Below are 27,821 nucleotides of genomic sequence, written 5' to 3' on the forward strand. Positions count from 1 at the left end.
TTCCCTTCCGTCCTTCGAGCCTCCTAGCCCAAAAGCCATGTCTGTGGCAGGGTCACTGATGGGCAGACAGTGAGTGCGAACGGCAGGAATGCGGCCCCGACCAATCGCCGGCTCCCTCGATCTGAATACCTAAAATGGTCAACTCACTATTGGGGAGGATTAAAGGTTTTGTCAGGAGGTTCCCGGTATTAATAGGGTCTCTGCCCGGGACAGAGGCGGAGAGAGTCTTCGCAATCTCCGCGACCATGGCTTTCCAAAAACATTCAGGTACCGCATGGCGAGCTCTAGGTGGCCGCAGGACGCATCTTTGTTCGAACCCTAGGGTTTTCGCCTTGTTTCCGTATCAGGCAATGTTTGGGGTTTATACACTTTCTGTCCCGTCCATCGCACATTTATCCGGCGTTACCTGTCCGTGTTCGGGCATCGGTGGAGTCAGTCTCACACACTGACTCCCACCCTGCGTGATGTTGCAGCCTGCGACCCCGGGAAGAGGGGTGGGTGGGTGTGTGAAAGGGTTAGGGGGAAGGGGAGAGATAAAGGGTAAAAGAGATGCGATAGGTGGTGTGAAAGTTCCTCAAAACTCAGTGGACCCGTTCTCCGAGTATGCGTGTGTGTGTGAGACCCATCCCTGCGACGTTGTGTTTTACCGTGTCTGTTCAATGATCCGCATGTGACCGAGTCTTCTCCTGGGTCTGCTGTGGTGGAACCCAGCCTTATGTTCACAGTAAATGGTATATGGAGGAATTTAAGGTGGGGGGTTATATGGGAGGCAGGGTTTAAAGGTCGGCACAACATCGTGGGCCGAAGGGCCTGTGCTGTGCTATATTGTTCTATGTTCTATTAAATTTCCGAGGTAACGGGACTGTGTGCACTATGTGTAAACGTGCTCTCTGCAATTCATGTAGAGAATTATTCATTCTCTGTGCCAGTGAATTATTTATTTATGTGTCTATTTGCCCGCTTATTTATTATTTTGTAGTATTTGCAGTTTATCTTCTTTTGCACATTGGTTGTCGATCTTTATTTATGAAGCTTTTACCAATACTATTGTGTTTCTTTGTATTTACTGTGAACGCCCGCAAGACAATGAATCTCAGGATTGTATGTGGTAGCATATGTGTACTTTGAACTGAGCAATGAAACACCACGTGACCTCCAACGACAGAAAATGAACAGCGGAAACCGAGCTGAGAAAGTTTCACTTTCCAAGTCCTGAAGAAGGGTCTCAGCCCGAAACGTCCACTGTTTATTCATTTCTATAAATGCTGCCTGACCTACTGAGATCCTCCAGCATTTTATATGATCGACAGAGAAAACATTTTGGCAGTTCTCCCCATCTCCGTATCCACCCGTCACTCCCCCCTCCCCCCATTACCATCTCCAGCATCAAACTTGCGTCTCTTCCCCTCACACGCGCTTCACCCACTGATCCCCTTCCCGACCTGGTACCGTTATCACTTTCCTTGTCTCCACTTCTTCCCCACCTGGCTCCGTCCATATCCCCTTCTTCTCTTATCCTTGTCTGCTTCCACCTGCCTCTCTCTCCAACTGGCCTTCTCACCACCCCGACCCTTATGGCCAGTATCTGCAGCCCTTTCTGTCCCACCCTTCCCCAACCGCCCCACCTCACTCCACCCCTCCCCCTTTCTATATGCTGGCCATCTCTCCTCTCCCATCTCTGTCCTGCTACAAGGGCTCAAACTGAAACGTTTACCATCCCTCTCTTCCCCACAGATGCCGCTTCAATGCAATGTAGCATTCATTTTAAAAGGACTAGAATATAAAAGCAAGGATGTAAAGCCGAGACTTTATAAAGCACTGGTCAGACTGCATTTGGAGTATTGTGAGCGAACTTGGGCTCCTTATTTAAGAAAAGATGTGCTGGCATTGGAGAGGGTCCAGAGGCGATTCATGAGAATGATTCCAGGAATGAAAGGGTTCAGGTTTAAAGAGTGTTTGATGGCTCTGGGCCTGTACTTGCTGGAGTTTAGAAGAATGGGGGGCGGAGGGGGAGTGATCTCAATGAAACTTATTGAATATTGAAAGGCCCAGATAGAGTGGACGTTGAGAGGATGTTTCCTCTAGTGGGGAGTCCAGAGGACACAGCATCAGAATAGAGGGACAACCATTTAGGACAGAGATGAGGAGGAATTTCTTTAGCCACTCGGTGATGAACTTCTGGAATTCATTGCTGTGGAGGTCAAATCACTGGGTATATTTAAAGTGGAGGTTGATAAGTTCTTAATTAGTCAGGTGCGAAAGATTATTGGGAGAAGGCAGAAGAATGGGGTTGAGAAGGGTAATAAATTAGTTATTCATGGAAAAGCGGAGTAGACTCGACGGGCCGAACGGCCTACTTCTCCTCCTAAGTCTTATGAGCTTATGGAATTGCTCCATTGAACCGGATTCAGAAGAGAATTAGTTTTAACATTACTGACAGAAATTTCTATACATTATACAATAAATTAGTACAAGAATAAATAGTAACAAAGTGGTGTTCATGTAGTGTTTATAAATCTGCCGGCAGTGTGGCAGAAGCTGTTCCTGAAACGTCGAATGTGGGTCTTCAAGCTCCTGTACCTTTTCCTTGATGTTAGCAGTGAGAAGAGGTCACATGCTGGGTGGGGAGGGTTCTCAGTGGCGGGTGCCGCCTTCTTGAGGAAGGAGGATAAATAATTCTGGTGAGAGAGGCGGGGATTGTTAAAGGCCAGGGTGGTGGAGCGAATTCGCAGGAGCGAATGGGGGAGGGCTGGGGTGGGGGGGAGGGCTGGGGTGGGGGGGGGGGGTTGGAAATAGTGAGAGTGCAAGCTAGGTGCGGAAGCTGGGGGTTATCAGAGAGGGGGACACAGAGTTAAAGCAATGTGTGAGTTACGTGGTCCCCGTTGTTAAACTCTGAATGGTATTTCTACTGGCAGCCATATCCATGGTAATTGTACACGATCACCAAATATTACGTCTGTTTTATGTCACTTCAAACTCATAAACCGGGAGAACATTCAATCTCCTGCCGATTCGCGTAAAAACAAACACTGGAGAAGGAATTCCATCTCTGGAGAACTGCAGTGAAGGTTAAGTGCTTTGCATTCATTTCTTTTCCTTACGGAAACCAGTTAGTAATCAATTAATTTACGCATAACTTGGCCGCTGCTGGGAATAAGCAGAATCAATTTCATAAAGCAAGAAGAGTGAAATAACGAGGAACAGCTCAGGTACAGAAACAACCATTGTGTAGATCCAAACTATGGTCTGGAGTAAGGGCGTCGCTCTGTGGGGCTCAGTCTGTGGGTATTCACTCTGTGGGGCTCAGTCGGTGGGTGTTCAGTGTGTGGGTGTTCAGTCGGTGGGGCTCAGTCTGTGGGTTTTAACACTGTGGGGCTCAGTCTGTGGGTGTTCAGTCTGTGGGTGTTCAGTGTGTGGGGCTCAGTCGGTGGGGCTCAGTCTGTGGGTGCTCAGTCTGTGGGGCTCAGTCTGTGGGTGTTTGCTCTGTGGGGCTCAGTCGGTGGAGGTGTTCACTCTGTGGGTGCTCAGTGTGTGGGTGTTCAGTGCGTGGGGCTCAGTGCGTGGGGCTCAGTCTGTGGTTGTTCACTCTGTGGGTGCTCAGTCGGTGGGTGTTCAGTGTGTGGGTGTTCAGTCTCTGGGGCTCAATCTGTGGGTGTTCAGTGTGTGGGTATTCACTCTGTGGGGCTCAGTGTGTGGGGCTCAGTCTGTGGGGCTTAGTCAGTGGGTGTTCAGTCTCTGGGGCTCAATCTGTGGATGTTCAGTGTGTGGGTATTCACTCTGTGGGGCTCAGTGTGTGGGTGTTCAGTGCGTGGGGCTCAGTGCGTGGGGCTCAGTCTGTGGTTGTTCTGTCTGTGGGTGTTCAGTTGGTGGGGCTCAGTCTGTGGGTGTTCACTCTGTGGGGCTCAGTGTGTGGGTGTTCAGTGTGTGGGTGTTCAGTCTGTGGGTGTTCAGTGTGTGGGGCTCAGTCGGTGGGGCTCAGTCTGTGGGTGTTTGCTCTGTGGGGCTCAGTCGGTGGGTGTTCACTCTGTGGGTGCTCAGTCGGTGGGTGTTCAGTGTGTGGGTGTTCAGTCTCTGGGGCTCAATCTGTGGGTGTTCAGTGTGTGGGTATTCACTCTGTGGGGCTCAGTGTGTGGGGCTCAGTCTGTGGGGCTTAGTCAGTGGGTGTTCAGTCTCTGGGGCTCAATCTGTGGGTGTTCAGTGTGTGGGTGTTCACTCTGTGGGGCTCAGTCGGTGGGTGTTCAGTGTGTGGGTATTCACTCTGTGGGGCTCAGTGTGTGGGTGTTCAGTGCATGGGGCTCAGTGCGTGGGGCTCAGTCTGTGGTTGTTCTGTCTGTGGGTGTTCAGTTGGTGGGGCTCAGTCTGTGGGTGTTCACTCTGTGGGGCTCAGTGTGTGGGTGTTCAGTGTGTGGGTGTTCAGTGTGTGGGTGTTCAGTCGGTGGGTGTTCAGTTGGTGGGGCTCAGTCTGTGGGTGTTCACTCTGTGGGGCTCAGTGTGTGGGTGTTCAGTGTGTGGGTGTTCAGTGTGTGGGGGTTCAGTGTGTGGGGCTCAGTCTGTTGGTGTTCAGTCTGTGGGGCTCAGTCTGTGGGTGTTCACACTGTGGGTGTTCACTCTGTGGGGCTCACTCTGTGGGTGTTCACTCTGTGGGGCTCAGTCGGTGGGGCTCAATGGGTGTGTCTTCAAATCTGTGGGTACTCCGTCTGTGTAGTTTAGTGTGTGGGTGCTCACACTCTGGCGTTCAGTTGACGGGTGCTCACTCTGTGGGGTTCAATGGGTGTGTCCAATCTGTGGGTGCTCCGTTTATGTGGGTGCTCACACTGTGGGGTTCAGTTGGTGGGTGTTCTGTCTATGGGTGCTCAGTGTCTGGGTGCTCACACTGTGGGTGCTACCTATCGGGAAGCTGATAATGTTAGCGGCAGGAATCAGGCATTGATTTTGCTCTGATCACATTCTGGTTTTCAGAAGTATGCGAGTCACTTGAGAATTGAGTTAATGTTTTCCACATGAAGTAATAGCAGTTTTTAGCACCAAATTTATCTCATCCTAACATTGTGAGAGATGAGTGAGTTCAGGTTAACCCTTGCTTCTCTGTACCATTCCCTCACCCACTGTGTGCAAGTAACAATCTGCTTCCAGCCTTTACTTCCAGAAATATTGATGCTCCATCCAAAACTGTTTACTAACATGACAGATTAATCCTTAACCCATAGACTGAACCCCTCAAGGACCCTCTTTGTGTAGCTGATAGAGTTTAATTTGTCTTAAATCAGTCGTTTCCTGACGATATATTCACAATGTAAATTTAGATCTGTATTTGTGCCTGCACTTCAGGGGTGCAGGGACTGTGTCTTTTGTGTGTGTGTGTGTGTGTGTGTGTGTGTGTGTTTCTCTCTCTCTCCGTCTAGGGACTCCAGAATTTAAACAGTATCTGTTAGATCTGTATATGTGTGTGCATTCCAGGGTTGCAGGGGCATGTGTGCCCGTATCTTTTGTGTAAGTGTATATCTATGTCTGTGTGTATGTCTGTATGCGTGCCTGTCTGTGTGTGAGTGTATCTGTCTGTCTGTATGTGTGTGTATGCATGTGTGCCTGTCTGTCTGCACCTGTGTGTGTATGTGTATCTGTGCATCTCTACCTGTCTACGTCTGTCTATGTGTTTGTGTGTGTCTTTTTCTGTTTGTGTATCTGTGTGTGTGTGTGTGTGCGCGCGTGTGTATGTATTTCTGTGAGTGTGCATGTGTGTCTGTGTGCATCTGTCAGTCTCTGTGTGCCTGTGAGTGTGTGTGTCTGTGCCAGTGTGTGTGTGTATGTATTTCTGTGTGTGTGCATGTGTGTCTGTGTGCATCTGTCAGTCTCTGTGTGCCTGTGAGTGTGTGTGTGTCTGTGCCAGTGTGCATGTGTGTGTGCTTTGTGCGTGTATGTATGTGTTTGTGCATGTGTGTGTGTATGTGTTCCTGTGTGTGTGTGTCTGTGTTTGTATGTCTGTGTGTTTCTGTATGCATGTGTGCCTGTGTGTCTGCATCTCTGTGTGTGTCTGCCTGTCTGTGTATTTATGTGTGTGTGTGTCTTTCTCTGTTTGTGCATCTGTGTGTGTGTGTGTGTGTATGTGTTTTTCTGTTTGTGTGCATGTGTGTCTGTCTGCATCTGTGTGTGTGTGTGTATATGTGTTTATGTGTATGTGTGGTTGTATGTCTTTCTCTGTATCTGTCTGTTTTTGTCTGAGTGTGTGTGTGTGTCTATGTTTGAGTATGTGTGTGTATCTGTATGTATGTCTGTGCATGTGTGTCTGTGTCCGTGTTTGCTTGAGCATGTGTCTGTCTTTCTGTGTGTGTGTGTGCACCTGTGAGAGTGTATGTGTGTGTGTGTGTGTGTATATGAGTATGTTTCTATGTGTATGTGTGTCTGTGTGCATATGTCAGTCTCTGTGTGTCTTTGTGTATGTCTATGGCTTTGTGTGTGAAAGTGTGTCTGTGTGTTTGTGTATGCATGTGTCTAAGTCTGTGCGTGTGTGTGTGTGTGTGTGTATGTCTGTGTGTTTGTGTCTTTGAGCATGTCTGTGGCTGTGTATGTATTCCTGTGTATATATGTTTCTCTGTGTGTTTGTGTCTTTGAGCATGTCTGTGGCTGTGTATGTATTCCTGTGTATACGTTTCTCTGTGTTTGTGTGTGTCTTGTCTATGTCTGTGTGTGTGTGTCCATGTGCATCTGTCAGTCTCTGTGTGTCTTTGTGCTTGTCTGTGTATGTGTGTCTGTGTGTTTTGAACTTGTCTGAGTGTGTGCGTGCCTGTATGAGTGTGTGTCTATGTGTGCCTGTGTCTGTGTTTGTGCATCTGTCTGCTGTGCATGCATGTGTCTGTGTATGTCTGTGTGTCTGTCTGTCTGTGTATCTCTGTGTGTGGGTATGTGTTTCTATATATGTGTGTCTGTTTTTTTCTGTGGGTATGTGTGTCTTTGTGTGTCTGTCTGTTGTGCACATTTGTCTGTGTATGTGTGTCTGTATATGGTTCTGTGTGTGTGTATATGTGTCTCTGTGCCTGTGTGCATCTGTCAGTCTCTGTGAGTGTGTGCGTGTGTCTGTATATAGTTCTCTCTGTGTGTATATGTGTGTATCTGTGTGCATTTGTCAGTCTCAGAGTGTGTGTGTGTGTGTGTGTGTGTGTGTCTGTGTGTCTATGTTTGTGTATGTGTGTGTAGATGCCTGTGTATGTCCATTTGCTTGTCTATGTGTGTGTGTTTATGTGTTTGAGCATGTCTCTGGGTGTATGTGTGTTTGTATGTGGTTGTCTGTGTGATTGTGTGTAAGTGTTTCTGTGTGCATGTGTGTTTGTGTTTGGTTGTATGTGTCTGTCAGTCTCTGTGTCTGTGTGTATATGTTTCTGTGCATGTGTCTGTGTATGCGTGGGTGTATGTGTTTCTGTGTGTCTCTGTATGTGTCTGTGTGATTGTATGTAAGTGCATCAGTGTGTCTGTGTGTCTTCGTGATTATGTGTGTTTCTGTGTGTCTCTGTGTGTTTGTATGTGTTTCTGTGTGTGTCTTTGCGTCTGTGTTAGTATGTCTGTGTGTGTTTGTGTGTGTGTGTCGTTATGTCTGTCAATGTGTGTATGTGACTGTGTGTCTGTATTTGCCCATCTGTATGTGTGTGTCTCTGAGTTTGTCTGTCTGTGTGCATCTGCATGTATGTGTGTGTTTTGCCTAAGTGTGTGTTTGTGTGTGTGCGCACGTATGCGTATCTGTTTGTGTATATGTGTGTGGCTGTGCGTGTGTTTCTGTGTGCATGTGTTTCTGTTAGTGCGTGTATGTGTTTCAGTGTGTCTATCTGTCTGTGTGTGTGTCCGTGTCTCTGTGTGTGTCTGAATGTGTGTGTGTGTTTGTTTGTGTGTGTCAATGTATATGTGTGTGCATGCATGTGTCTGTGTGTGTGCCTGTGTACGTGTGCGTTTGTGTTGTGTGTTTAAGCATGTCTGTATTTGTCTGTCTGTGTGTCAGTGTGTGTATGCTTTGTGTGTGTGTGTTCAACTATCTGTGTGTATTTGTATGTCTGTGTGTATGTGTTTCTGTTAGTGTGTGTGCCTGTTTATGTGCATCTGTATGTGTGTGCATTTGTGTGTGTGTGTGTGTGTGTCTGTGTGTCTATGTGCATCTGTGTCTGTGTGTATGGTGTGTTTGTGTGTGTGTGTGCCTGTGCGTCTATGTGCATTGGTGTCTCTGTGTATGGTGTGTATGTCTGTGTATATGTGTGTGTGTGTGTGTGTGTATGTGTCTGTGTGTGAAATAGACTCTGGCATTTATGTGTGTGTGCATGTTGGGGTGAATAAGTAAGCATACATGTACAACTTTGCATACATGTGCTTGTGTACAAGAACATGTATATCCATTTGTGTTTACCTCTGCTCATGTCAACATGTATGTGCATTGTCTGATGCCCATGTGCCTATGCACATATTTTGTCACACATCTCTATGTGCCCTGATGTGTGTATGTGTGTCCAGGCATGTTGTGTGTGCACAAGCCTATCTGTGTATGGCACAGAACAATCCCACTGGGTAGCAGCAGGACAGGGTGATTTCATTCTCCTGATCCCCTGCTCACTCCTAAATGTCAGTCTTCTTGAATATACTTTATTATTTGTGGTAATTTGACTCAGTGCTGTGTGGGGGTTGTGTTGGTCCAGAGGAATGTTGTTTTGTTTAGTGGTATACGTGTGAATGGCAATATACGGAGTTATCACTGTTTGTCTTGTGTGCACAGGGCCATACTTTCGGTACCAGGAGCGGACCATGAGTGAGCAACACAACTGCCACCACTGCAAGAAGTCACTGCAGGGACACAAGTTCATTGAGAAGGACAAGTTGCTCTGCTGTGTCAGCTGTTATGATAAATTCATCGCCAACACCTGTGCCGAATGCAGGAAGCCTATTGGCTGTGGCTCCAAGGTGGGCGGACTCAGGCAGGGGAAGAAGAATAGCATCACTTGACTGTCACATGACCCTCATCATCATCTGACCCCACACCCCTTGCCCACTGCAATCGGTTTGTTATTGTCCCATGTACCAAGATACAGTGAAAAGCTTGTCTTTCACACTGTTCATACAGATCAGATCCTTACATAGGGCACTGAGGTGTGAAACAGTAACAGAATGCAGAATAAAGTGTTCTGGTTAGGGTTAGGGCATACAGGCAGACAATAAATTGCAAGGCCATTTATGAGGTGGATAAACTGACCCTCCCCATCAGCTGACCATCTCCATTGCACTATCATAACTACTGTATTTGTGCTGTGTGCTGTTGGTAGTGTGTTTTGCACCTTGGCTCTGGAGGAGCGCTGTTTCATTTGGTGGTATTCATTGTTTGGTTGAATGCCAATTATATCTGAACTTGAACTTAAACCTTCAATTATCCCAATCCCTGACCATTCTTTCCTACTCTGGGATTTCTCTTCCCCTGGAAAATTCCCACAGATTCAGGGCTCTTCTGTCTCCCAGGTATCACCTTCCCAATCCCAATTGTAACAATTTGTTATGGAACTCTTCCTACCCCCCCCCCCACTCCAGTGATACCTTCCTCCATCTACCCTGCTCTCTGCTGGACACATGCAACTTATTCACTGCCACCTTATTTCTCAGGTATCCATAGGGTGGGGATAGGAATTGGGTATGCAGTGGTTACAGGTGAGCGGGGAAGCACAAGTAAGTAGATTTTCAAGTTATAGGAAATGCAAGAAGCATAATGTTTGTTATTGGAATATAGTCTCACTCACTCCACACACACACACACACACACACACACACACACACACACATGACTGTATCTGAGTCCATAAGCTCCTCTGGCAAGGAGACCCATGTATCAACCATTCTGTAAAGCATTCATATCCCCTTTAAATCCCACTCCTCATGCCTTAAGCCTAAGCTGTTTACCCATGGAAAAGAATTGTATTTACCTACCCTATCTTATAATGTTATATACTTCTATCAGGGGGTCCAAATGATTTTGTGCAGGTGGCTCGAAGTTTTGTGTGGCTGGCTTTGATGTTTTAGATAGCTAGATACTTATTTGATCTCAAAGAAAATTAATGTCAAAGTAGCATTACAAATGCAAATATACAAGTTGAGATTTTTGATTGGAGAAATGCTAACTTTGAGGAGATGCGAAAGGATTTAGAAGGAGTGGATTGGGACTATTTGTTTTATGGGAAGGATATAACAGAGAAATGGAGGGCATTTAAAGGTGACATTTTGAGGGTACAGAATCTTTATGTTCCTGTTAGGTTGAAAGGAAAGGTTAAAAGTTTGAGAGAGCCATGGTTTACAAGGGATATTGGAAACTTGATTAGGAAAAAGAGAGATATCTACAATAAATATAGGCAGCATGGAGTAAATGAGGTGCTCGAGGAATATAAAGAATGTAAGAAGAACCTTAAGAAAGAAATTAGAAAAGCTAAAAGAAGTGAGGTTGCTTTGGCAAGTAAGGTGAAAATAAATCCAAAGGGTTTCTACAGTTATATTAATAGCAAAAGGATAGTGAGGGATAAAATTGGTCCCTTAGAAAATCAGAGTGGACAGCTATGTGTGGAGCCGAAAGAGATGGGGGAAGATTTTGAACAATTTCTTTTCTTAAGTATTCACTAAGGAGAAGGATATTGAATTGTGTAAGGTAAGGGAAACAAGTACGGAAGTTATGGAAACTATTACAATTAAAGAGGAGGAAGTACTGGCGCTTTTAAGGAATATAAAAGTGGATAAATCTCCGGGTCCTGACAGGATAATCCCTAGGACCTTGAGGGAAGTTAGTGTAGAAATAGCAGGGGCTCTGACAGAAGTATTTCAAATGTCATTAGAAACGGGGATGGTGCCAGAGGATTGGCATATTGCTTATGTGGTTCCATTGTTTAAAAAGGGTTCTAAGATTAAACCTAGCAATTATAGGCCTGTCAGTTTGATGTCAGTGGTGGGTAAATTAATGGAAAGTATTCTTAGAGATGGTATATATAATTATCTGGATAGACAGGGTCTGATTAGGAACAGTCAGCATGGATTTGTGTGTGGAAGGTCATGTTTCACAAACCTTATTGATTTTTTTGGAGAGGTTATTAGGAAAGTTGACGAGGGTAAAGCAGTGGATGTTATCTATATGGACTTCAGTAAGGCCTTTGACAAGGTTCCGCACGGAAGGTTAGTTAGGAAGGTTCAATCGTTAGGTATAAATATTGAAGTAGTAAAATGGATTCAACAGTGGCTGGATGGGAGATCCCAGAGAGTAGTGGTGGATAACTGTTTGTCAGATTGGAGGCTGGTGACTATTGGTGTGCCTCAGGGATCTGTACTGGGTCCAATGTTGTTTGTCATTTACATTAATGATCTGGATGATGGGGTGGTAAATTTGATTAGTAAGTTTGCAGATGATACTAAGATAGGTTGCATTGTGGATAATGAAGTAGGTTTTCAAAGCTTGCAGAGAGATTTAGGCCAGTTAGAAGAGTGGGCTGAACGATGGCAGATGGAGTTTAATGCTGATAAATGTGAGGTGCTACATTTTGGTAGGAATAATCCAAATAGGAAGTAGGGCTTTGAAGAATGTAGTAGAACCGAGTGATCTAGAAATAATGGTGCATAGTTCCCTGAAGGTGGAATCTCATGTGGAGAGGGTGGTGAAGAAAGCTTTTGGTATGTTGGCCTTTATAAATCAGAGCATTGAGTATAGGAGTTGGGATGTAATGTTAAAATTGTACAAGGCATTGGTAAGGCCGAATTTGAAGTATTGTGTACAGTTCTGGTCACCGAATTGTAGGAAAGATATGAACAAAATAGAGAGAGTACAGAGAAGATTTACTAGAATGTTACCTGGGTTTCAACACCTAAGTTACAGGGAAAGGTTGAAAAGTTAGGTCTTTATTCTTTGGTGTGTAGAAGGTTGAGGGGGGACTTGATAAGAGGTATTTAAAATAATGAGGGGGATAGATAGAGTTGACGTGGATAGCCTTTTTCCATTGAGAGTAGGGGAGATTCAAACAAGAGGACATGAGTTGAGACTTAGGGGGCAAAAGTTTAAGGGTAACACAAGGGGAAATTTCTTTATTCAGAAAGTGGTAGCTGTGTGGAATGAGCTTCTGAGAAGTGGTAAAGGTGGGTTCGGTGTTGTCATTTTAAGTAAAATTGGATAGGTATATGGACAGGAAAGGAATGGAGGGTTATGGGCTGAGTGCAGGCCAGTGGGACTAGGTGAGAGTAAGCGTTCAGCACGGACTAGAAGGGCCGAGATGGTCTGATTCTGTGCTGTAATTGTTATATGGTTATACAAATATTAGAAGGAAGAAAGTATTAAAAAATTAAGTTGCCGATAAAGAGATGTACAAGATTTACATGTCAAAGATTACAAGATTAGAGTGATAGAGAGAGAGACGATATAAGATGTAAGGAGCAGAATACTGAATCCATCTGGTTAGAGGTTCAGAATAGTAAAGAGAAAAAATCACTGGTGGGAGTTATCTATCGGCCACCAAATAATAACATTACAGTGGCACAGACAATAAACAGAGAAATATCTGAGGCATGTAAGAATGGAACAGCAGTTACCATGGGGGACTTTAACTTGCACATAGATTGGGTGAATCAAGTTGGTTAAGGCAGTCTCGAGGAGGACTTCACAGAATGCTTCTGTGATAGCTTTCTTGAACAGCATGTTACTGAACCTACAAGGGATTGTGCTATCTTAGATCTGCTCCTGTGCAATGAGACAGGAAAGATTAGTGATCTTGTAGTTAGAGATCCTCTTGGAAAGATTGATCACAGTATGATTGAGTTTACCATACAAATGGAGGGTGCAACAGGTCAACCGAAAACCTGTGTATTCTCCCTAAACAATGGAGATTACAATGGGATGAAGAATTTGGCTGGTGTAGACTGGTAACACATGGTGGGGTGGTTGAGGAACAGTAGAATGCTTTCAAATAGATTTTTCACGGTGCTCAACTAAAGTATATTTCAACTAAAAACTGGGACAATAAGGGTGGGGAGAGCGAGCTTTGGATAACTAAAGGAAGGCATCAAACTAAAAGCTTGTGTGTATAAAGTCTCCAAGAGTAGTAGGAAACTGGAAGATCGGGAAAATGTTAAAAAGCAACAACGAACCACTAAATGTGCAATAAAGAAAGGGAAGCTAGATTATGAAAATAAACTAGCACAAAATATATAAAACTGAAAAGGGTGGCTAAAGTGAACATGGGTCCCTTGGAGGATGAGGGGGGAGTTGATATTGGGTAATGAGGAAATGGCCGAGGCTTTGAATGACTATTTTGTGTTGGTCTTCATGGTGGAGGACACATCTAACATGCCAAAGAGAGATGTTATGGATGCGATGGGATGTGATGACCTTGATTCAATAACTATCACTGAAGAGGTAGTGCTGAGCAAACTTGTGAGCCTGAAGATGTATACATCCCCTGGTCCTGATGGAATGCATCCCAGAGTACTGAAAGAAATGGCAGAAATTATAGTAGATGCTTTAGTGATAATTTACCAAAATTCTCTGGACTATGGGCAGGTCCCAGTGGATTGGAAGTTGGTGAATGTTCAAAAAAAGGATGTAGGCAAAAGCCAGGTAACTGTAGGCCAGTTAGTTTAACATCTGTAGTTGGGTAATTCTTGAAGCTATCATTAAAGAAGAAATAACGAGGCATCTGGAAAGAAATGGATCTATCAGGCAGATGTAGCATGGATTCAGCAAAGGCAGGTCCTGTTTGACAAATTTACTGGAGCTCTTTGAGGATATAACAAATGCAGTGGATAAAGGGGAACAGATGGACATTATTTACTTGGATTTCCAGAAGGCATTTGATAAGGTGCCACATAAAAGAATTATTCACAAGAGAAGCTGGCATAACATTGGGGTGATGTATTCACATGGATAGAGGATTGGTTAACAGATAGAAAGCTGGGAATTGGGATACATGGATGTTACTCTGGTTGGCAATCAGTGTGAGCGGTGTGCAGCAGGGTTCAGTGCAGGGCCCTTAACTGATCATGATATACATAAATGATCTGGAAGAGGGGACCGAGTGTAGTGTATTGAAGTTTGCTGATGATACTGAACTGAGTGGAAAATCAAATTGTACAGAAGATACGGAGAGTCTGCAGAGAGATATAGATTGGTTAAGTGAGTGCCAAGGGTCTGGCAGATGGAGTACAATGTTGGTGAATGCGAGGTCATCCACTTTGGAAGGAAAAATGGAAGAGCTGATTATTTAAGTGGTAAAAGATAGCAGCATGCTGCTGAGTAGAGGAACTTGGGAGTGCTTGTGCATGGATAATAAAAGGTTAGTTTGCAGGTGCAGCAGGCTATTAAGGCAAATGGAACGTTGGTCTTCATTGCTCGAGGGACTGAATGGATGGCTCTGATATTTCAGAAGCAGAATCAGGTTTATTATCACTGCCGTGTGTCGTGAGATTTGTTAACTTAGCAGAAGCAGTTCAATGCAATACATAATATAGAAGAGAAAAATAAAATAATAAGTAAATCCATTACAGTATATGTATATTAAATAGATTAAAAATTGTGCAAAAAACAGAAATAATTTATATATATTTAAAAAATTGAGTTAGCGTTCATGGGTTCAATGTACATTTAGGAATTGGATGGCAGAGGGGAAGAAGCTGTTCCTGAATCACTTAAGTCTTCAGGCTTCTGTACTTCCTACCTGATGAAAGGGCGTGCCCTGGCTTCTGGAGGTCCTTATTAATAGACTTTGCCTTTCTGATACACTGCTCCATGAAGATGTCCTGGGTACTTTGTAGGCTAGTACCCAAGATGGAGATGACTAGATTTACAACCTTCTGCAGCTTCTTTCAGTCCTGTGCCCTAGCCCCTCCATACCAGACAGTGATGCAGCCTGTCAGAATGTCAACAGCTATAGCAGTTTGTGAGTGTATTTGTTGACATACCAAATCTCTTCAAACTCCTAATGAAGTATAATTGCTGTCTTGCCTTCTTTATAACTGCATCAATATGTTGGGACCAGGTTAGGTCCTCAGAGATCTTGACACCCAGGAACTTGACACTACTCACTCTCTCCATTTCTGATCCCTCTATGAGGATTGATATGTGTTCTTCATCTTCCCTTCCTTAAGTCCACAATCAGCTCTTTCATCTTGCTAAACGTTAAGTGCAAGTTTGTTACTGCGACACCACTCCACTAGTTGGCATATCTCGCTCCTGTATGCCCTCTCATCTCCATCTGACATTCCACCAACAATGGCTGTATCTTGAGCAAATTTACAGATACAGCCACACGGTCATGTGTATATAGACAGTAGAGCAGTGGGCTAAGCACACACCCCTGAAGTGCACTAGTGTTGATCATCAGCGAGGAGGAGATGTTATCACCAATCCACATAGATTGTGGTCTCCCGGTTAGGAAGTCGAGGATCCAATTGCAGAGGGCAGTACTAGAGGCCCAGGTTCTGCAACTTTCAATCAGAATTGCAGGAATGATGGTATTAAATGCTGAGCTACAGTTGATGAACAGCATCCTGATGTAGGTGTTTGTGTTGTCCAGGTGATCTAAAGCCGTGTGGAGAGCCATTGAGGTTGTGTCTGCCATTGACCTGTTGTGGTGATAGACAAGCTGCAATGGGTCCAGGTTGTTGCCGAGGCAGGAGTTCAGTCTAGTCATTACCAACCTCTCAAAGCATTTCATCATTGTAGATATGAGTGCTATTGGGCAATAGTCATTAAGGCAGCTCACATTATTCTTCTTAGACACTGGTATAACTGTTGCCTTTTTGAAGCAAGTGGGAACATCCACCCATAGTAGTGAAAGGTTGAAAATATCCGACAGGTTTTCAGAGCCTTACTAGGTACTCCATTGGGACCTTCTGCCTTGCTAGGGTTCGCCCTCTTTGGCTCAACATTGGCCTCAGAGACAGAGATCACAGGGTCATCAGGTGCAGCAGGGATTTTGAATGGGTGCATCTAATGTTTTGTACTGATGCATCTAATGTTTTGTACAGGTGGCCTTGATGAGGATCCAGTAAATGGAACCAAACTGGTATCACACACAAAATGCTGGAGCAACTCAGCAAGTTTCACCTATCACAGTCTAGCTTGTACACCATCCCCTTCCCCACCTTATCATTCTGGCTTATGCTCCCTTTCCTTTCCAGTTCTGATGAAGGATTTCAAACGTCGACTGTTTATACCTCTTTATAGAAGCTGCCTGACATGCCGAGTTCCTGCAGCATTTTGTGTTTGTTGCTCTGGTTTTCCAGAATCTGCAGAACTTCTGTGTTTGTAAATTGGCACAGTGTCCCCCGCAGCTTTGAATCTCCAAAAAGGTTAGATTATCGGAGATTTGTGTGTCTTAATAGAGACTGGGAAATCTTATTGATTTACCAGCTCACGCAACAGCCGGATCACACTCACAACAGCAGGAATTGGATGTGAGGTCAATGCTCTGTTAAAAACTCACAGTATCCACCCTCGGCCTCTGTCTTCCTCTGCTGGAGACACACAGGACTGCAGCGCCAAAAACACACCTGGTTTGTAGGAAACACACACACAGTGCTCAGCAGGCCAGGCAGCATCTATGGAAAAGAGTACAGTCGACGTTTCGGGAGAAATCTTTCAGCAGAACAAGGCCATTCATCAGAATCGGAATCAAGTTTAATATCGCTGTAAAATGGTATGCGGTGAAATTTGTTGTTTGTGGCAGCAGTACATTACAGTTCATAGTAATAACATTATAAATTTCATTATATATATGTATATACACGTCGAAGTAAGTAAGCAGTGCGGAAAAAAAAGCAAAATATAGTGACGTAGCGTACATGGCCGGAGGGTAAGAAGCCAATCCGGGAGCATTGAGTGTGGGTCTTCAAGCTCTTGTACCACCTCCTTGATGGTAGCAATGAGAAGAGGGCTTGTCCCGGGTGATGGGGGTTCTCAATGATGGATAACCGTAACCCTGATATTTAAATAGTGGGGGTGCAGAACAGCGACTCGCCCTCCTGTCGGCCTTCGACAACAGTGGAAACCGTGGAACTGGAGGTTGAGTGGAGGCAGACGGTCAGACTGGGGGTCCCGAACAACTGTCTGATTTCCGAGTTTACCGAGGATGGGATCGTGAGTAAGGAGTTTACAAGTGTCTCGAAGGGCCACAGTTTCCCAGTCTTAAGTTGGGACATTGCCCATCCCGAGCGACAGTGCCCGAACCCAGGGGACATTGCCCATCCCGGGCGACAGTGCCCGAACCCAGGGGACATTGCCCATCCCGGGCGACAGTGCCCGAACCCAGGGGACATTGCCCATCCCGGGCAACAGTGCCCGAAACAGCGGGAGATTACCCGAACCCGGGGGCCAGTGCCCGAACCCAGAGAAGTGACCAGGCTGAAGCATCGCCGCTTCACAGTTGTCCCTGCCCCGTTTTGCAGGAACTTCATCATGAGAACAAATACTGGCACGAAGACTGCTTCCGCTGTTACCACTGCAGTCGCTCCCTCGTCAACGATTCATTCAGCATCAAGAACGAGCGGATCACCTGCACCAAGTGTCTGCCCCGGACCGACGCGTCCACCTGTCAAAGCTGCAAGCGGGCCATCAAACCGGGTGAGTGCGCATCTCCCCGCCGGCGAATCCAGGTCACAATCGGTTAACTCTCACTGTACCCAGTTAACTCGCTGGTTACCAATTAACCGGATTACCAGTAGACAGTATTCCCCCGCTTCTGATTTGTTGCGGTTCACCCGCTGTCCTTGAATTGTGGAAATGATTACGGATTCTGTCAGGTTCCAGAGATCACGGTGGTCTCCGCCCGTCGATATCGGGACCCATAACCACCCACCGCTCGTCTGTACCGGGCTCCGGTTCCCGTCTACGGTTTCAAAGCCTCGGAGGTGTTGGCCTTTTCGCCAGTAGGCCAGGCCAGATCCACAGTGCAGCCATTCACCCATCGAGTCCCACCTTGCTCCCTCCCAGGAACCGCCACAGAGCCGCTACCCCCCACCCCAGATACCTCCTTCGATCCCGACCAGGCACCGGGTGGAGTTCCCCGTATGCTCCGATTCGTTGCATCCACGTCCCGCAGTCGGGTAGGGTCGGCTCCGAAATCGGCCGCCGTTATTGCGGATTTTTACACTGAAATGACGAGACGGGAAAATTGTCCCCTCCCTCGAGCCCCGGAGGTACTGGACTGATATGGTGATCTTCCTACAGGGACGAAGAGCTTTGAGTACGGCGGCTCCCACTGGCACGAACGCTGCTTCACTTGTCAGCGATGCCTGAAGGAGATCGGTACCGGCAGCTTCGTCCCGAGGGGTGACCAGATTTTCTGCGTCTCCTGCAACGAGAAGAAGTTCTCCAAACACTGCACCCACTGCAGGAAGGTGAGGGGTGAGGGTGGCGGGGGAGCTGGTGGGGAGTGGACAGTACCCCGAAGATCAGCCCCTGACCCTGGGTTCGATCAGTGACCCCCGGGACCAAAAGGGTCTTAGGACTGACCCCTGGACCCGTCGGTGATCCCTGAAGTGATTGGTGATTCCGGTAACCAGTCCATGCTGCGCGTTTTCCAGTTCCGGCCAGTTGCCTGGGCTGATGGTAAATCCATAAAACTACAAGATATAGAAGCAGTAGGACATTCGATCATAGCTGATTTATTCTTCTACCTTCACTCTGTAAACTTTGACGCCCTGATGAATCAACAACTTATCAACCTGCGTTTTAAATATACTCAATTAACAAAGGTTTTCACAGATTTATCACCCTCTCGCTAAAGAAATTCCTCAATCTCTGTTCTAAATAGATGATCCTCTTTTCTGAGGTTGTGCTCAGAAAAGTGACTCCCCCACTTTAGGAAACATCTCCACATCCACTCCAGGACTTTCAATATTTGACAGAATTCAATGCCAGAGAAGGGAAGAGGGTGGGGTGCTGTCTTGAAAGATGGGGAGGGTGGGAGAAGGCGAAGGTTGAGTGGGGAGAATTGATGGAGGGGGTAAGGGTGTGGTTGAGGTAAATGGGGAGGTTTGAAGTTAAAGGTTTTAGGGGGAATGGGACAGCTGAGGAGAGGGTGAAGAGTCGAGGGTCGGTGACCCTGCCAGTGGGCTGCCCCTTCCCCTCTGCCTGACTCTCCCTCTCCCCTGGTCCTTTCAGCCCATCACTAGTGGGGGTGTGAGCTACCGTGACGAGCCATGGCATACCGAGTGCTTCGTCTGCAAGACGTGTCGGAAGCAGCTGAGTGGAATCCAGTTCACTGGCCACGAGAACTTCCTGTACTGCGTGGACTGTTACAGCCAATTCATCGCCAAGAAATGTGGCACTTGCCACAAACCGGTCACCGGTAGGTCCGGCCTGTCCGCTTCGTGACTCCAGCTCAGCCCTTCTCTCAGCCCGACAGTTTTCATAAGAACATAAGAAGTAGGAGCAGGAGTAGGCCATCCGGCCCATCAAACCTGCCCCACCATTCAATAACATAATTGCTGATCAGTCCGTAACTCAGCTCCATCTACCTGCCTTTTTTTCCCCCCATAACCCTTAATTCCCCTACTATGTAAACATCTATCTAACTGTATCTTAAATATATTTAGAGAAGAAGCCTCAACTGCTTCCCTGGGCAGAGAATTCCACAGATTCACCACTCTCTGGGAAAAACAGTTTTTGCAATATTTGCAATTTTCTGGGATAAATGCCACCAGACCCTGGGGAATTTAGCCATAAGACAAAGGAGCAGAAGTCGGCCATTCGGCCCATCGAGTCTGCTCCACCATTTCATCATGAGCTGATCCAATCTCCCCTTTAGTCCCATTCCCCCGCCTTCTCACCATAACCTTTGATGCTCTGGCTACTCAGATACCTTTCAATCTCTGCCTTAAATACACCCAATGACTTGGCCTCCACTGCCGCCTGTGGCAACGAATTCCATAGATTCACCACCCTCTGGCTAAATTTTTTTTTGCATCTTTGTTCTGAATGGGCACCCTGCAATTGTCAAGTCATGTCCTCTCGTACTAGACCTCCCCACCATGGGAAACTACTTTGCCACATCCACTCGGTCCATGCCTTTTAACATTTGACATGTTTCTATGAGGTCCCTCCTCATTCTTCTAAACTCCAAGGAGTACAGTCCAAGAGCGGTCAAAAGTTCCTCATATGTGAATCCTCTCATTCCCAGAATCATTCTAGTGAAACTTCTCTGAACCCTCTCCAATGTCAGCACATCCTTTGTTAAATAAGGAGCCCAAAACTGCACACAGTATTCCAAGTGAGGTCTTACCAGTGCCTTATAGAGCTTCAACATCACATCCCTGCTCCTATACTCCATTCCTCTAGAAATGAATGCCAACATTGCATTCGCTTTCTTCACCACCGATTCAACCTGGAGGTTAACCTTAAGGGTATCCTGCACGAGGACTCCCAAGTCCCGTTGCATCTCAGAACTTTGAATTCTCTCCCCACTTAAATAATAGTCTGCCCGTTTATTTCTTCTACCAAAGTGCATGACCGTACACTTCCCGACATTGTATTTCATTTGCCACTTCTTTGCCCATTCCCCCAATCTATCCAAGTCTCTCTGCAGACTGTTTCCTCAGCACTACAAGCCCCTCCACCTATCTTTGTATCATCAGCAAACTTAGCCACAAAGCCATCTATTCCATAATCCAAATCATTGATATACAACATAAAAAGAAGCGGCCCCAACACAGACCCCTGTGGAACACCACTGGTAACCGGCAGCCAACCAGAATGGGATCCCTTTATTCCCACTCTGTTTCCTGCCAATTAACCAACGTTCTATCCACTTATGTAACTTTCCCATAATTCCATGGGCTCTTATCTTGTTTAGCAGCCTCATGTGCGGCACCTTGTCAAAGGCCTTCTGAAAATCCAAATACACAACATCCACTGCCTCTCCCTTGTCTAGCCTACTTGTAATTTCCTCAAAAAATTGCACTAGGTTTGTCAGGCAGGATTTTCCTTTAAGGAAACCATGCTGAGTTCTGCCTATCTTGCTATATGCCTCCAGGTACTCTGTAACCTCATCCTTGACAATCAACTCCAACAACTTCCCAACCACTGATGTCAAGCTAACAGGTCTATAATTTCCTTTTTGCTTCCTTGCCCCCTTCTTAAATAGCGGAGTGACGTTTGCAATCATCCAGTCCTCCAAAACCAGGCCAGAATCTACCGACTTTTGAAAGATCATTGCTAATGCCTCCGCAATCTCCACAGCTACTTCCTTCAGAACAGGAGGGTGCATTCCATCTGGTCCAGGAGATTTATCTACCCTTAGACTATTCAGCTTCCTGAGTACATTCTCTGTCGTAATTGTGACTGCACATATTTCTCTTCCCTGATACCCTTGAATGTCTGGTACATTGCTGATGTCTTCCTCAGTGAAGACCAATGCAAAATACTCCTTCAGTTCCTCCACCATCTCCTTATCTGCCATTACAATTTCTCCAACATAATTTTCTATCGGTCCTATACCTACTCTCACCTGTTTCTTTACTCTTTATATACTTGAAAAAGCTTTTAGTATCCTTTTTGATATTATTTGCTAGCTTCCTTTCATAGTTCATCTTTTCCCTTTTAATGACCTTTTTAGTTTCCTTTTGTAAGCTTTTAAAAACTTCCCAATCCTCTGTCTTCCCACTAATTTTTGCTTTCTTGTATGCCCTCTGCTTTGCTTTTACATTGGCTTTGACTTCTCTTGTCAGCCACGGTTGCATCCTTTTTCCAACTGAAAATTTCTTCTTCTTTGGAACATATCTGTCTTGCACCTTCCTCACTTCTTGCATAAACTCCAGCCACTGCTGCTCCACTGTCCTTCCCGCTAGTGTCCCTTTCCAGTCTACCTTGGCCAGTTCCTCTCTCATGCCACTGTAATTTCCTTTACTTCACTGAAATACTGACACATTGGATTCCAGCTTCTCTTTCTCAAATTTCACAGCGATCTCAATCATGTGATCATTGCCTCCTAAGGGTTCCTTCACTTCCATCTCTCTAATCACCTTTGGTTCATTACACAACACCCAATCCAGTACAGCTGATCCCCTAGTGGGCTCAACAACAAGCTGTTTGAAAAAGCCATCTTGTAGACATTCTACAAATTCTCTGTCTTGAGATCCAGTGCTGACCTGATTTTCCCAATCCACTCGCATGTTAAAATCCCCCACAATTATCATAACACTGCCCTCCTGGCAAGCCTTTTCTATTTCCTGGTGTAATTTGTAGTCCACATCACTGCAGCTGTTTGGAGGCCTGTAGATAACTGCCATCAGGGTCCTTTTACCCCTGCGATTTCTTAGCTCAACCCATAAAGATTCTGTACCTTCCGATCTTATGTCAACTCTTTCTAATGATTTAATATCATTTCTTACCATTAAAGCCACACCACCCCCTCTACCTACCTGCCTATCCTTCCAATACACTGTGTACCCTTGGATGTTCAGCTCCCACAGCCATGCATCCTTTAGCCACGTCTCAGTGATGGCCACAATATCAATACCTGCCAATCTGTAACTGTACAACAAGATCATCCACCTTATTCCTTATGCTGCGTGCATTTAAGTATAACACCTTAAGTCCAGTATTTGGTACTTTTTGCATTGATTGCACTGCAACTCATCCCAATGGCTGCAAATTTGCTCCATCACCTGCCTGTCCTTCCTGACATCCTTACCTTAGATCTATTTCTGTTTTTCCTCTCGTCCGCTCCATCATTCCGGTTCCCATCCCCCTGCCAAATTAGTTTAAACCCTGCCTAACAGCTCTATTAAACCTTCCCGCCAGGATATTGGTCCCCCTAGGATTCAAGTGTAACCCGTCCTTTTTGTACAGGTCACACCTGCCCCAAAAGAGGTCCCAATGATCCAGAAACTTAGAATCCCTGCCCCCTGCTCCAATCCCTCAGCCACACATTTATCCTCCACCTCATTCCATTCCTACTCTCATTGTCGCGTGGCACAGGCAGTAATCCCGAGATTACTACCTTTGCCGTCCTTCTTCACAACTCCCTTCCTAACTCCCTATATTCTCCTTTCAGGACCTCTTCCCTTTTCCTACCTATGTCATTAGTACCTATATGTACCACGACCTCTGGCTCCTCACCCTCCCACTTCAGGAATATCTTGGATGTGATCAGAAACATCCTGGACCCTGGCACCAGGGAGGCAAACTACCACCCAGGTCTCCTGATTGTGTGCACAGAATCACCTATCTGACCCCCTAACTATCGAGTCCCCTATTACTACTGCCTTCCTCTTCCTTTTCCTCATCTCTGTCCTAAATCTTCTCTCCTGAATCTTGAGGCAATGTCCCCTAGGTCTAGTCTCACCTACAATGGAAACAACTTTCCTACTTCTAGCTTTATCTACCCCTGTCAAAATTTTGTATGTTTCTATAAGATGCCTTCTCACTCTTCCGAATTCCATAGAGTATAGTCCCAGGCGACTCAATCTCCCCTTCATTTCTGGAATCAACCTGGTGAACCTCCTCTGCACTGTCTCCAAAGCCAGTGTATCTTCTTTCAAGTATGGAGACCAGAACTGCACACAGTATTCCAGGTGCGGTCTCACCAGTACCCTGTATAGTTGCAGCATGACCTCCCTGATCTTGAATTCAATTCCTCTAGCAATGAAGGCCAACATTCCATTTTCCTTCTTAATAACCTGTTGCACCTGCAAGCCAACTTTTTGCAATTCATGCACAAACACTCCCAAGTCCTTCTGCACAACAGCATGCTGCAATTTTTCACTATTTAAATAATAATCTATTCTTCTATTATTCCTTCCAAAGTGGATGATCTCGCATTTACCAGCATTGTATTCCATCTGCCAGATATACCAGGGAATACTATATCCCTCTACAGACTCTCCACATCCTCTATACAGTTTGCTTTTCCACTCAGTTCAGTGTCATCAGCAGATTTTGCTACGCTATACTCAGTCCCCTCTTCCAAATCATCAATGTAAATGGTAAATAGCTGTGGGCCCAGAACTGACCCCTGCGGCACCCACTCACCACTGACTGCCAACCGGAGAAACACCCATTTATACCAACTCTCTGCCTTCTGTTGGTTAACCAATCTGCTATCCATGCCAATACACTTCCTCCAACTCTATCAACACCATCCACTCTATCAAGTTCTTCAACTTTCAATAGGTTTCAATGAGGTCACCCCTCATTTTTCTGAATTCCAATGAGTAGAGGCCTAGGGTCAGTAAATGCTTTTCATATGACAAGCCTTTCAACCCTGGAATCATTTTTGAGAACCTCATTTCAACCCTCTCTAATGTCAACATCTCCTTTCTTAGATAAGGGGCCCAAAACTGCTCACAATTCCTTGTCTTCAACAGCTTTGAAATCAGTTTACATGTACCGAGGTACAATGGCAAATCGATCAATTAATTACAACAGAATGCAGAATAAAATGTTACAGCTAGAGAGAAATTGCAGTGCAGGCAGACAATAATGAGATATATCGAGGGCAAGCGCAGCATTACCTCACAGGAGTTGGGAATTATAGTGAGTCTTTTACTTCAGTGGTGGGCATATTTTTGGAGAAGATTCCCAGAGACAGGGTTTATAAGTATTTGCATACCACAGTGCAGATGAAACACTGGACTGAGTAGAGGGAGAGAGAACTTAAAAGAAATGAACTGGGGGTAGTCCATACTTTTTGTGCACCACAGTTCCTGATGGGACATTAGATTGTGCATAATTAGGCTCTTGGTAAGGTCCTTTCAAAAGAAGTTACGTTTAAATGGAGCAGCCATTGTGAGAGTGGATCACTGTTAGAGTGGGGAGTTGAGGATTTGGCTTACTGAAGCTTAGGAGAAGAGAGGCAAAGGTTATAGGTAGATTTATTTTCATTATTTAATCTTTATTTCTTATTGCACATTTGGTTCAGTGTACTGAGACTTGGAATTATGATGTTGTAGACCCAATTATGATATTGGGTCTGGCAGATGGAGTACAATGTTGATAAATGCAAGGTCATCCACTTTGGAAAGAAAAATGGAAGAGCAATTATTTAAATGGTAAAAAATAACAGCATGCTGCTGTGTAGAGTAACTTGGGAGTGCTTGTGCATGAATTACAAAAGGTTGATTTGCAGTGCAGCAGGCCATCAAGAAGGCAAATGGAATGTTGGACTTCCATGGCTAGAGAGATTGAATTTAAGAGCAGGGAGATTAGACTGCAACTGTACAGGGTTCTGTGGTCTCCTTACTTGAGGAAGGATATACTGGCTTTTGAGGTGGTGCTGAGGAGGTTCACTAGTTTAATCCAGAGATGAGGGGGTTAGACTATGAGAAGAGATTGAGTCGTGTAGAACTGTACTCACTGGAATTCAGAAGAATGAGATCTTATAAAAACATATAAAATTATGAAAGGGATATATAAGATACAAGCAGGGAAGTTGTTTCCACTGGTAGGTGAGTCTAGAACTAGGGGACATAGCCTCAAGATTCAGGGGAGCAGATATAGGACGGAGATGAGGAAGAACTGCTTTTCCCCAGAGACTGGTGAATCTGTCCAGTGAAGCAGTGGAGGCTACCTCAGTAAATATATTTAAGACAAGGTTGGATAGATTTTTGTATATTAGGGGAATTAATAGATAATGGTTATCCACCTATTAATGGTAGGTGGAGATCAGCCATGCTCTTATTGAATGGAAGAGCAGGCTTGGTGACCAGACGATCTACTCCTGCTCCTATTTATGTTATGTTCCCACAGTAGCCTGGGGTATATTTCATCCTGTTCTGGCGACTTATCTAACTTAATACCTTTCAACAGCTGCAGTACATCCTCTTTCTTAATGTCTATACACACAAGTGTTTTAGTCCACTGTAAGGCATCCCCACTATTCACAATAACTGGTGAATAGTGAAGCAAAGTATTCACTAAGTACCTCGACTACCTCCTCTGGTTCCATGTACATTTCCACTATTGCAACTGATTGGTCCTATTTTCACATGACTCATCCTCTTGCTCTTCATATATTTGTAGAATGCCTTGGGGTTTTCCTTAATCCTGCTCTCCTAATTCCATTCCTGAGCTCCTTCCTGGTACCATTGTAATTTTTTACAGCTCTAACAATATCTAGTTTCTTGAACCTTTCGTAAGCTTTTCTTTTCAACTAGATTTTCTCCATCCTTTATACACCATGGTTCTTTTACCCGACCACCCTTACCCTATCTCAATGTAACATACTTATGCAGTAGACAATCCCTCCATAACTTCCTCCTTTTCTGCAGCTGTGATACCATTCCTAATTAGCAATACCATACCCCTACTTCTTTTGCTTCCCTCCCTGTCTTTTTTGAAACATCTAAAGCCTGGCACATTCAGCAGGCATTCTTGCTTCAGACATCCAAGTTTCTGTAATGGCCACAACGTTATAGTTCCATGCACTGATCCACACTATGTTCATCTGCTTTGTTTATGATACTCCTTGCATTAAAATAAACACATCTCAAACTATCAGGCTGAGTGCATCTTTGCTCTTTATTCTGCTTATTCTTCCTCAATCTCCCTACAAGTTGTCTTCACTTGTGCCCAACCGCCCCATACTCTGCCCTCTCATGCCAGTTCCCACCTCCCTTCAATCTAGTTAAAACCCTTCCCAATAGCATTCTTGTATACCAACTGCCCCATCCTCAGGCCTTTCACTCCATTTCCCTTCCCTCTGCCAATGTTCTATGTTCGATTGCCTCACAATGCCAGCAATCCAACTGCCAACACTCTACCACACTGTTCTCCTGATCTATAATCTCCCTGTGGCTTTAAGACAACTTCCTGTGCTGCCCACAGTAATGGATTGAGCACTGGATCGTCACAGAGCGACAGGCTCTTTGGTCCACTCAGTCTATACTGAGTGGACCAAACACCTGGGTTAGTGCTGTAACACTAAATGTGTATCTTTTGTCAGGGTTTGGCGGAGCTGAGATCGTAACCTCTGAAGGTCATCAGTGGCACAAGGAGTGCTTCAAGTGTAAGAGATGTTACAGCAACCTGGTCAACCAGCGGTTTGTCACTCGTAATAGGGAGGTCTACTGTACTGACTGTGGCAAAAACCTGTAAAGGTGGAGATGGTGTGCGGAAACTTCAACAAATGTTTGAGAAACAAATGCAGTCTATATTAGTACAGTTATAAGCAAAAGTTAGCTAATCAAATGCATCAACGGTGACAAAATAGCACCTATCGGGAATTATATCCAATATTAGATGCACTTTGTGTTTTCTGCAGTGCTAAATATTATCCACAGGTAGAAGCAGCAATGAGAAATTTGACAGAATGTCATATAAAGTTCTAGATGCTTGCAATATTTAATCATACATCTTTCTAGATGACCTAATGACATTAAATGCTGGAAGTATAAACAGTGAAATACCATTTACTCAACATGTTACTGTAGTGTTTAACTGCATGCAATATCTGAAGTTTCTTCAACGTCTTGGCTCGAGTGAAGTGTGGTGCATCAAGAAGCAAACTGAATTGGTATCATGTATGTTAGCAGAAAATATTCGGCTTGTGTGATAGTTGCACTGTACTATCACCACACACCAATTATAGCACAGAAATTATATAAACACACCAATATTCAGCTTTTGAATTCAGTTTTGCCTCTATTCACTTATTCAGTCACTTGTAATATTCTAACTACTGACATTACAGTTGAGTGCCTTTGAAATAACACCTGTCATGCAAAAGTGCATGTTAATTATATATACTATGTGTGACCTGTTGGCATGCAAGATCACAGTCCAATGTACTAGATTATTTGGAGCATAAAATATTACCTTTTAATAAAGTATTATATCTGCAAGTGGC

At 45.0% G+C, this 27,821-nt stretch overlaps 1 protein-coding gene across 4 annotated transcripts; it reads left to right on the forward strand.

Annotated features, from left to right (window-relative positions):
* The first annotated feature begins 148 nt into the window (after window positions 1-148).
* fhl1a (four and a half LIM domains 1a) lies at window positions 149-27,821 on the forward strand. 4 transcript variants are annotated; one of them, XM_059976656.1, is made up of 6 exons: window positions 149-267; window positions 8,747-8,931; window positions 17,422-17,596; window positions 18,203-18,372; window positions 19,139-19,325; window positions 26,919-27,821. In XM_059976656.1, the coding sequence occupies exons 1-6, from the start codon at window positions 246-248 to the stop codon at window positions 27,068-27,070; spliced, it is 891 nt and encodes a 296-aa protein (XP_059832639.1). In that variant the 5' UTR covers window positions 149-245; the 3' UTR covers window positions 27,071-27,821. The 4 variants fall into 4 exon arrangements, with proteins under 4 accessions (XP_059832639.1, XP_059832640.1, XP_059832641.1 ...); XM_059976657.1 differs by lacking the exon at window positions 149-267 and adding an exon at window positions 2,774-3,209; XM_059976658.1 differs by lacking the exon at window positions 149-267 and adding an exon at window positions 2,774-3,068.

The sequence above is a fragment of the Hypanus sabinus genome, chromosome 8 (assembly GCF_030144855.1).
Source record: "Hypanus sabinus isolate sHypSab1 chromosome 8, sHypSab1.hap1, whole genome shotgun sequence".
NCBI lineage: Eukaryota > Metazoa > Chordata > Chondrichthyes > Myliobatiformes > Dasyatidae > Hypanus > Hypanus sabinus.

Coding starts and splice junctions, on each gene's coding strand:
- fhl1a (XM_059976656.1), top strand. CDS start 246: ATGGCTTTCCAAAAACATTCAG. Junction 17,597..18,202: donor CAAGCGGGCCATCAAACCGG/GTGAGTGCGCAT, acceptor ATCTTCCTACAG/GGACGAAGAGCTTTGAGTAC. Junction 19,326..26,918: donor TTGCCACAAACCGGTCACCG/GTAGGTCCGGCC, acceptor ATCTTTTGTCAG/GGTTTGGCGGAGCTGAGATC.